The 11,789-nt window shown below is 39.0% G+C and overlaps 1 protein-coding gene across 3 annotated transcripts in view; it reads right to left on the reverse strand.

Moving 5' to 3' along the window:
- Positions 1-11,789, reverse strand: part of HSPBAP1 (HSPB1 associated protein 1) — a 60,053-nt gene that overhangs the window by 4,555 nt on the left and 43,709 nt on the right. For 2 of the 3 annotated variants that reach the window (XM_049628298.1, XM_049628297.1), the window contains exons 5-6: positions 10,891-11,062; positions 8,046-8,129 (exon numbers count right to left, since the gene is read on the reverse strand). In XM_049628298.1, the coding sequence (XP_049484255.1) occupies positions 8,046-8,129; positions 10,891-11,062 (256 nt within the window). Of the gene's footprint in view, positions 1-983; positions 3,930-8,045; positions 8,130-10,890; positions 11,063-11,789 lie in introns of those variants that run through there. The other variant, XM_049628299.1, reaches the window with a different exon arrangement.

The raw sequence follows: 11,789 nt of genomic DNA on the forward strand, positions 1-11,789 counted from the left end.
TGAATTATCGGGGCACCTGGATGGCTCAGTCAGTTAAGCGACCGACTCTTGATTTCAGCTCAGGTCATGATCTCACTGTCGGTGAGATAGAGCCGGGCATCGGGCTCTGAACTGACAGCACAGAGTCTGCTTGGGATTCTCTCTCTCCCCCTCTCTCTGCCCCTCCCCTGCTCCCACTCTCTCTCTCTAAAAATAAATAAATAAACGTTTAAAAAAAAAGCCAAAATGTTAAAATGTTTTTTTTTTAATTTTTTTTTAACGTTTATTTATTTTTTGAGAGAGAGACAGAGCGTGAGCAGGGGAGGGGCAGAGAGAGAGAGGGAGACACAGAATCTGAAGCAGGATCCAGGCTCTGAGCTGTCAGCACAGAGCCTGATGCAGGGCTCGAACTCACGGACCGCGAGATCATGACCTGAGTCGAAGTCGGACGCTTAACTGACTGAGCCACCCAGACACCCCTAAAACGCTTTTTAAAAAAGGGAAGATAGTATGATATATGCTACAACATAGGTGAATCTTGAAAATACATAATGCTGAGTGAAAGATGCTGGCCACAAAAGACCACATACTACATGATTCCCAAATTGGCAAATCTATAGAGACAGAAAATAGGTTGGTGATTGCCTAAAGCTAGAGGGGAAAATAGGTTGGTGATTGCCTACAGCTAGAGGGGAGCAACTACTAACACGCAAGGGGTTTCTTTTCAGGTTGATGAAAATGTTCTAAAATTGATTATAGTGGGGCGCCTGGGTGGCGCAGTTGGTTGAGCGTCCGGCTTCAGCCAGGTCACGATCTCGCGGTCCGTGAGTTCGAGCCCCGCGTCGGGCTCTGGGCTGATGGCTCGGAGCCTGGAGCCTGTTTCCGATTCTGTGTCTCCCTCTCTCTCTGCCCCTCCCCCGTTCATGCTCTGTCTCTCTCTGTCCCAAAAATAAATAAAAAACGTTGAAAAAAAAAATTAAAAAAATAAATAAATAAAATAAAATTGATTGTAGTATGATCGCACAATTCCTTTTTTTTTATGAAATCCATTCACTTTTTAAAAAAAAAAATTTTTTTTTAACGTTTATTTGTTTTTGGGATAGAGAGAGACAGAGCATGAACGGGGGAGGGGCAGAGAGAGAGGGAGACACAGAATCGGAAGCCCGCTCCAGGCTCTGAGCCATCAGCCCAGAGCCCGACGCGGGGCTCGAACTCACGGACCGTGAGATCGTGACCTGAGCTGAAGTCGGACGCCCAACCGACTGAGCCACCCAGGCGCCCCAATTCACTTTTTTTTTTTAAATATATGAAATTTATTGCCAAATTGGTTTCCATACACCACCCAGTGTTCATCCCAAAAGATGCCCTCTTCAATACCCATCACCCACCCTCCCCTCCCTCCCACCCATCAGCCCTCAGTTTGTTCTCATTTTTAAAAAAAATTTTTTTTTTCAACGTTTTTTATTTATTTTTGGGACAGAGAGACAGAGCATGAACGGGGGAGGGGCAGAGAGAGAGAGGGAGACACAGAATCGGAAACAGGCTCCAGGCTCCGAGCCATCAGCCCAGAGCCTGACGCGGGGCTCGAACTCACGGAATGCGAGATCGTGACCTGGCTGAAGTCGGACGCTTAACCAACTGCGCCACCCAGGCGCCCCTGTTCTCATTTTTTAAGAGTCTCTTATGCTTTGGCTCTCTCCCACTCTAACCTCTTTTTTTTTTTCCTTCCCCTCCCCCATGGGTTCCTGTTAAGTTTCTCAGGATCCACATAAGAGTGAAAACATATGTTATCTGTCTTTCTCTGTATGGCTTATTTCACTTAGCATAACACTCTCCAGTTCCGTCCACGTTTCTACAAAGGGCCATATTTCATTCTTTCTCATTGCCACATAGTACTCCATTGTGTATATAAACCACAATTTCTTTATCCATTCATCAGTTGATGGACATTTAGGCTCTTTCCATAATTGATCGCACAATTCCTGAATATACTTAAAATTTCTGAACTTCACGCTTTATTGTTTTTCCACAGAGTATTCAAATGCACTTATTTGGGATCCTAAAATAGTTCTATTCTAGTCCATTTGCTTCTTAATGGGCTTTTAAAAAGCTGCACTTTTTTAAAGCTACCAAAACTAGTAAAAGAAGTAAACCTCCTCGAAGCTCTCAAAAACCTCCAAGAAATTTTTTTAATTGAGGTATAACTGACACACAATGTTACATTCATTTCAGGTGTACAACATAGTGACTCAACAACTTATACACTGCTATGCTCACCACGAGTGTAGTCACCATCTGTCACCATACAACATTCCTACAATTCCACTGACTCTATTCCCTATGCTGTACCTTTCATCCCCGTGACTCATTCATTCCATAACTGGAAGGCTGTACCTCCCCCTACCCTTCATCCAGAAAGGAGAGGAGTGGGGGGGGATGAGCGAAATTACACCATTACAAATATGTTACATATATATTATTTTACATGTATAAAATAATGTAACACAAAAGACACAAAAATGGAAAAATTATTAGAGCAAGAGGAAAGTTGTTAAAAAATTAACAAAAATATTCTTTAAAGTTTGGGGGAAAATATTAATAAAGTAAATATATTTCAATACTAAAAGAATAAGGAGGAATACTAAAAGAAACAGATTTTAAAAAGGCACAATTGAGAAGAATTGAGAATATACTTTATCCTTTGGAAAATATTAAAATAGAATCTGCACCACTTTAACAGAGAAACAAAGAACAGATGAATATTGTACCACCTGAACAGAACTAAAATTTCTACTTTTTTCCCCAAATCTATGTGACTTGTGACAAGAATACCAGAGTCAGGAGTTTGCCTGAGTTACCGAATATTTTACGTTTTAAAACCTAAGGGTTTTTGGAGTCAAATTTGGCAACGTGAAAAAACTATGGTTCAGTGCTTGAAGAGATAAGGATAAAAGCAACACATGACAGAGGAAGATAATAATTACTCAGCTCCTAATCTGCATTCCAGTTTTTCAAGGAAGAATGAATGAACTGTGAAGTATATAGAAGTTATAGAAGGAACTACATTTCTGGCTTGGTGAAGGACAGAAATCATCTACTTTAAGTCAGCGTAACTTGTATACTCAATGACACCAATCCTTTGAAAACTTCTAAGAGAGACAGCTGAACAGACAGTATATAACAAACTTCTAAAAAGACCATAGTGAAGGCTTTTAAAATCTTGGGGCCAGGTGAACTCAAATCTAAATAAAACAGGAACAAATGGTATTCTATATAGTACGTTAAGAAAGAATACATCACAACCAAGTATGGATTTGTTCCAGAAATTGATGGCCCATACTAGAAAATCCATTGATTTAATTTACTCAAATACCAGATATTTACTAAAGAGGAGTCTTATTTGATCATTTCCATCGATGCTTAAAAGGCATTCTACAAAGTTTAACACCTTTCCTGAATTAAAAAAACCCCAACAAAATAAGTAATGAATTGACAGATACTTAATATATATATATATATATATATATACACACACACACACACACACACACACAACTCACCCACAAATCCAGCATTTTACTTCAAGAAAAATCACTAGAGAATTCTCTCTAAAATCAGAAAAAGACAAGGATGCCCCCTATCTCCATTATTTTGTATTATTGATTTGGAAGTACTAGCCAATGTGATTGGACAAAGGAAAATAACTACAGGAAAACAAATTGGAAAGGAACAGGTAAAAGTATCTTAATTTTCAGATAATCTGAGAGATACCTTAAAACCCAAGAAAGTCAATAAAAAAATCACTACACACAAGAAAATAATTCAAATTAACACAAAAATCAATAGTCTTCATATACACCAACAACATCCACTCAAATGATATAATGGAAGAGAAGACCCACCTCACTTACCATAGCAGCCAAAAAAAGATAAAATGCCCAGGAATAAACCTTGAAAAGAAATGTGCAAATCCAATGTGAGGAAAACTTTAAAACAATCCTGGAACAAAGACAACTAGACTTGGACGAGAAGAAAGATATCTCATTCCTGGATAGGACATTTCAACACCATACAGCTCATATAAAATTTAATATAAATGGAATAAAAATATCAATCATTTTTTTCCCTGAAGGTAGATGAACTGACTCTAAAGATCACATGAAAAAACAAATTCAAGAAGAGTCAGGGAAACACTGCAAAAAAAAAAAAGGTTTCTGCCCTTACAGATACTAAAACCATACTGTAAGACTTCTCTAGATAAAACAGGGTGAAGTGTTGAAAGAACATGAAGAAAGGCCAATGGAAGAAATAGACCCAACCAAGTACACATAGATATCTAGTATATGATTAAAGCAACATTTCAAATCACCAGAGAAAAGACAGACTTTAAAATAAATGATGTCCCTGACAATTCTATTATCATTTGGTAAAAGATAAAAATAGATCTCAGAGTGCCTGAGTAGCGCAGTCGGTTAAGCTTCCGACTTCAGCTCAGGTCATGATCTCGCCGTCAGTGAGTTAGAGCCTGCTTTGAGCTCTGTGCTGACAGCACAGAGCCTGGAGCCTGCTTTGGATTCTGTTTCTCCTGCTCTCTCTCTCTCTGCCCCTCCACTGCGCTCTCTCTCTCTCTCTCTCAAAAATAAATAAACATTAAAAAATTTAAAAAAAATAGACCGCAACCTTACATCATACATTAGTAAAAACCACTAAGTGGATGAGAGACCTAAATGTAAAAAAAATGAAACAATCCAAGTTCTAAACTCCTTTATGACCTGGAAAAAGGAAATGTTTTTCTAACTATGATTCAGAAATCAGAAGCAATAACGTTCAACAATATATCCTGTTGGTGAGGCTGTGGAGGAAAGAAACACATCATGTACTACTGATGGAAATGCAAAATGGCACAATCACTGTAAAGTAGAATTTGGCAAAACCTAACAAAATTAAAGATCCATTTACCTCGTGATTTGGCTAACCCACTTTTAAGACTACCCAAAGACACTCTCCTGGCAAATATAAAACAACATGTGCACAAGGTTACTCACTGGCACTATTTATAATTACAAAAGGCTGGAAACAACCCAAACATCCATCCACATGGGAACCAGTGAATAAATGATTCTGTGCCATATAATGGGGTACTGAACAGCTGTTGGGGAAAAAAGTGAAAATATCTCTGTAATATCATGTAGTCAAGTTCAGAATAGCATTATAGTATTGTTGTGTGAAAAAAGCAGGGTGCAGAACACTGTAACTTATTACTTTCTGTGTAAGAAAGGAGAGGAACTAAGAGGGAATATATATGGATAAGCATATAAATCAAATATATAAAGGTTTGTTTATATTATTATTCACATATAAAGTCATAAATATATTTGTTCATTTACTTAATTATTTCCATATATGTTCACAAAGAAGATACACTGGAATGATAAACTAGAAATAATTAAAAACAGAGCCTTGCCCAAGGGAAGAAGGATGGAATGGAGGGGACAGAGAGGAAAAGGAGAATTCTCTACATATACTTTTTAATACCATTTTAACAAGTTAAATGATTAATGTATTCAAAATATTAAATTAGGTCAAAATGGGAAAAAAAGTAAATCCTAATGTTGAAAACACACTGAAACAAACAAATCTACCTAAAATTAGTAACATGACCACAAGTGAAAAGAATCCCTTCACAGTAATTTCTAAACACAGTACTTTGTACCCCTTACTGGAATATGGTCTAACAATAAAAAGGATCAAAAAGAATCTTAAATTTTATTTGCAAGTTTTGATATTGGAATTTTGAAACTGTAAATGTGAACGTCTTAAACATATATAGGTGAATAAAGGAAATAAGTAGATGTTACTGTAAGGATGGATCTGGATTTTCAGTGTAAGAGAAGAGATAAAAACACAGAAACAAATAGGGAAAAAATTTATAATATTAATCTTGAATTAGAAATATAAATATATGCATATCTACCTATCTACCTACCTATCTATCTATCTTACAATCTAGCTTTATCACTTAAAGGTCTGGAAACAGTGACACACCAGTAAAAACGAACGACAGCCTCAGAGCCCCAATCTCAGTTTCTAAGTACCATCCCTCACTGAAACGAACCATGACCACTTGGAGAAATTACTGATTTCCAAGTGTGAGGCAAGGAAAATACAAGGCAATCCTGAGATATCTTCTTGTACTAGAAAGCAAGGATACATTCTAGGATGAATGAGGACATATCAAAAGGGCACAGGCCCGCTTGAAGGAGTTCACTAACAACACAGAAGAGAACCAAATTCAAAACTATCTTGGCAAGCTGGAATGCTCAACCAAATGACCATGACAACAGCTGAGAGAGGTGACTGGAGTCCTGGATGCAGGTTTAAATAACCAGCTTTACAGCTTCACAAGGGAGGGCAGCCAGACATGGAAGCTGATCATGTGAACAAAAGCACTGGATATTCTCAAGCTGAATATGAACCCAAAGTGAGATCAGATTCCTAAAGGCTAATGCAATATTATAAGCAGCACTGAATAAATTTAGGATCTAAGTCATGTGAGACAGAAATCATATTCCATGAACTGAGGCCTCCTGGTATTTGTACATTAGGAGGGCTACTCTTGACATAATAGTCCTTCCTCCTCCTCATAGCAATTTCTGTTTTTAAACACTTCCCATGTGTTAGGCAGCGGATTAGTTTTCCCCAACTTCAGTCTCACAACTACCCTACTGAGGTGGGTGCAATCATAATCCCCATTCTGCAAGTGAGGAAATTTAGGCTTAATGAGATTAGCTAACTATCTAGGTTAGCCAGCTAATAAAGGTACAGACCTGAAACTTAAACCTACCAAGTTCCAAAGTCTATGACCAAAATGGTGAAGAGTCTGGAAAAAAATAAAAGTCATATAAAAAACAGTATTAAAGAAACCAGAGGTTTTGAGCCTGGGAAAGAAAAATTTAAGGAGACATATGGCAAGTATCGTCAAATATTTAAAAAAGAAAAAAATTCAGGGTGCCTAAGTGGCTCAATCGGTTAAATGGCTGACTCTTAATCTCAGCTCAGGTCCTGATCTCAGGGTCGTGAGTTCAAGTCCCACACTGGGCTCTGCAGTGGGCATGAAGCCTACTTAAAAAAAAATTGTGTATAGTTTCAGAAATAATCGGTACATTGATAAGCAGGCGGGTGACAGCTCCAATATTTAACAACGAAAAGAGCTACCTTGAGAGTGAAGCACTGTCAGGACTGGGAGTGGATGGTATTTTGACATTTGCCCCAACTACAATTCAGCATGCTACCAGCAGAACTGAGTAACTAACTGAGTCTACAGATCTCCCACCATTCCTCTCACCTAATCCCCGATAGTACAGCTTCTTGTGATTAGTATTCCTTATGCTCCACCCATGACAAAGCCCTCCCCATTACCAAAGGATGAGGAAATCCCGAGGGGAGGATACAGTAGCCAAAGAGAAACGAGAGATGCATTCAAAACCTTTGCAATCAAAGCCTCTGGTTAAAGAGGCACAGGTGCAATGAAGGCCTTGGTTGAACCACACTGGGCAGCCATTTTCATTGTCAAGTAGAGCAGGTGACCAGGATTAAGCAGGGCATATTTCAGGGAAAAGTCCTCTGGCAGAAATGAAATGATAAAGTCTTGGCACTCAAAGACTCTACTTTAAGGAAATGTATAAGCCAGGACAAAGAATTGTGCAATTAGTAATAAGGACCCTGAACCAAGAAGCAGTTATCTCTGGCCCAGATGGTATAGAAAGGACTGGTAATGTGGAACATACACGGCAGATCTAGACAGGCCCAACACAGTTCTCCTAATAACACTAGTCAAAGGAGAAGACCCTGCACACCAACATTGGGGCCCATCATGTGCCCTGAAAAGAAAGAATGGTGCATCACCGAGAATCCTAATTCCAACCTAAACACCCATTAACACAGCATAGAATACATCAATGATAGCATATCAAACCAAAGTTAATACTGGAACTTTTTTTATAGACAGACTATATATACCTTAAAAGCAGGGATTACATTTACTTAAAAAAAAAAAAAAAAAGTACCAGCTCAATCCATGAGTTTATACTGACAGTGACGGGATCGATGGATTCTACGTAATGCCACCAGTGTCTGGGAACAAACAGAACCTGAAAAACAAACAAAAAGTAAGTTAGCACAAGAACAGCACATTTTGTTTTTATGTCAGAATCAGACCCTAGCTGAAACTGCTAGGAATACATACAAATTTATAGTAACATTGCTGTCGGAAAGGGAAACAAGAAACAAAAACAAACACGCAATCTTTGTATTCCTTTTTTTAATTGATAAGTTCATATCTTCTACAAAGAATATTGCTAGCTTTCCAGTCTCCTTAATCCTAAACCTGTTCTGTCTGCATCTAAATATTAGTAAAGGACTCTGAGATTCTAAGTTTTCCTCCTTTCCAATGCAAACTAGTTGTACGCATTCTGAAAGAGGGCATAGGTAAAAATATAGGAAGTAGTTTGTCTTCTCATGGTCTAAAAATGAAGCCAATGAAGAAACAATAGGTGGAAAGGGAGCACTGGATAAGTGATAACTTAGAGGATCGGACGTTGGTGCTAGAGAACGTCAGAGGTGGGAGATGCAGGCAGGAACCAGGGAGGGCAGGGGCAGCCCAGATGGAGGAAGTGTGGTCTGAACCAGGGTTAGGAGAGAATGTAGACAGAGGAAAGAATGAGGACATGTCAGGAGGGAGAAGTAGCACAGGGAGGTGGGGCTGTTGAGGCACAGAAAGTAGGCTAGTCTTACTATTACAGACAGAGTAATGGGAGATAAGGTGGGAGAGTTAGGGTAGGGCCAGTGGAGGGCCCTGAACTCAGAATAAAAAATCTGGATATTACTCTGTAAGCATTAAAGAGTTGCTAAGAAGTTTTTAGTAGGGGGACAGTCAGAATAGAGACATTATGGGAGAGCCTGGGAAGGACAGGAGATTCTTATAATGGTCTAATTATTAAATGTTAAGATTTAAAATGGAAGATATAGTAAACAAAAGCAACAGACAGAGTCAAGAAGGACTGCATTTGTCCAGATGCAATATGAGATTAGCACCCATGGAAGTTGGGCAGAGCAGATAGGATGATCTTCAGAGATTTAGAAAACTGGTGGCATTTGCTATGAACAAAGTGGAGCTACGATATGGGAAGAAGCACCTTTTAGGAGAACTGAGCCCTAAAAAGGGCTACTGTACTCAGTCATTAGGAGGTCATAAATGTCCCATCAGGTTATACTTTCAGTAAAGTGGTAAGAGAGGGAACCAGTCATTGGTAGATTAAAGAATGAGCAGAATATAAGACACACTGATATAATAGAACCACACATTCAAATCTGGCTATGAAAACAGAAGACGAATTACCAACCACTTCACATCTACTAGAATGGCTAGAATAATAAAATAGTGATAATGATAGTAATAATGGAAAATAACAAGTGTTGGTGCAGATGTGAAGAAATCAGAACCTTCACTCATTGCTTCATGGGAATGTAAAATGGTGTAGCTGCTGTGGAAAACAGTTTGGCAATTCCTCAAAAAGTTAAACACAGTGCTGCCATATCACTGCCAGCAATTTCACTCCTAGGTATATAACCAAGAGGACTGAAAACATATGTTCATTCAAAAACTGTACTCAAGTGTCCATATTCTTCATAATAGCCAAAAACTGGAAACAACCCAAATGTCCATTAACTGACCAATGGATAAGCAAAATGTATATCCATAGAATGAAATACATTTAGCCATAAAGAGGAATGAAGTACTGATAACATTCTACAGCCTGGTGCTATGTGAAAGAAGCCAGACACAACAGGCCACTGTATGACTGCCCTTAAGTGAAATGTCCAGATTAGGTAAATCTATAGAGATATAAAAGAGATGAGTGGTTGTCAGAGGCTGGGGGATAGGTGTCTAGGGAGTGACAGCTAACGGGTTGAAGCAACTTTGTCAAGTTACATTATTTGTACTCATAAAAGGAAGCAGGAAAAGAGCCAGTGAGAAGGGAGTGAAGGAAGAAAACAGGCAGGGGAGAGGAGCACTTGAGGAAATAAAATCTCCTAAAGAACCTAAAAAACTTTTCAAATTGTTAATAAAATACCAGACAGCAAATGCCAATGTTGCAAAGGTGATTTTCCCCACTGGACCGAAGCACTAAGAACAAAATGTTTGGAATATTTCAGAGACAGTCCTTTGTAAAAGGAACATCCATTCTTGCTTAACAGCAAATCATTCTCTGTTCATTCTGCTTTTGTTACCCCATCACTTGGATGCATTCCAACCTGCATTTATGTTCTAGTATAGTTGGAAAGATACTAATTGTGAATAAATATTCCAAAGTTTCTCTAGTACCCATGCCTTGACACTTTCTCTTAACATTATTAATAATGACTGTTAGGACCACCTGGGTGGCTCAACTGAATGTCTGACTCTTCATTTCGGTTCCGGTCATGATCTCACAGCTCATGAGATTAAGCCCTATGTCAGACTCCAGGCTGGGCATTTAGGCTGCTTGGGATTCATTCATTCTCTCTCTCTCTCTCTCTCTCTCTCTCTCTCTCTCTCTCTTCCTCCCTCCTTCCCCTGCTCATGCATGTTCTCTCTCAAATTAAAAAACAAAACAAAACACGGTGAGTTCTTGTTTTCCTCCAAAGTTCATTCTCCTCTTCACTAGTAGGAGGAGCTATATTCCCTTTTCCCATAGTTCCAGGACCTGTGAAACTAAGAAGTATATGTCTGAAACCTTCTAATAGCAGAGCAGCAGGGAAGAAAATCATTCTCATTTGTACTGGTGGTGGGGCATGTGGCATAAGAACATGAGAGAAGTTATAGCTGGGGTGTGTGCTGACAGGTCATCAGTGTTTTAAAGCCCCCATTACCTGTCCTGGATTCAGGGTAACCATATGTCTTCGAGCTTTGCAGAACCGAGGAAAACGTTTTAAATCAGGATTGACAACATTGATTTTACTGAACACACTAGATTCTTCATAAGGGATTCTAGTCGGATAAAGGAAAGGAGTATCTTCAGGTGGAAAGAGATGCCATCTTTTCCTAATTAAAAAAAAAAAAAAGATATAAGTTAAGACTCTGAACTTGAGAAAAAACACCTAAGAAGGCAGTGGCTAAGTGTTCATTTTCATTCAGTCCATAAAGGAATACAAGAGCAATCTCAGTGGTCACTGGGCCCATCTCTCAGTGGTGGAATCTCCTATGCAGACAGGGGTGCAGGTAAGGCAACAACTAGTGGGTATCTCCTGATGCCCTGAGGCAGCCCTATTGCTGGGACAGGATCTAGTTTGTAAGATCATTCTTTCTTATCTCAGATCAGAGTCTGCCTCCTCATCAATCAGATTCTGTCCTTGATTCCAGAGCTACCCTGAATAACCCCTCCCTTTCAAATATCTGTATTCTCATCTTCTCCAGGAGCCACCCACAGTATTATCCACCAAATAGTTTCTAGACTTCTCCCAGTTTGGATTGTAAATTCCTTAAGTGAAACCTGTGTTAGGTTAATCCATGAGGAAGAGAAATGCATAAACGATGACCCACAGCTAAAGACTGATATAATACAGGAATTCTCAAAAAGAGAAAACTGTAAGATGTTTCAGTCACTTCAATATTTTTGAAAAATGGAGGCGATAAATTTTAAATCGCAAAACACTAGACACACCCACACTTCCAGCCAATAAAGGGGGGACACTTGAGGCAAAGAAGGGAGAAGTATACATAAGAAGATACACAGACAAGGAAGGAGAGAGAGAGAGGGAGAGGGAGAGGG

Source organism: Panthera uncia, chromosome C2, assembly GCF_023721935.1.
Source record: "Panthera uncia isolate 11264 chromosome C2, Puncia_PCG_1.0, whole genome shotgun sequence".
NCBI classification, from domain to species: Eukaryota; Metazoa; Chordata; class Mammalia; order Carnivora; family Felidae; genus Panthera; species Panthera uncia.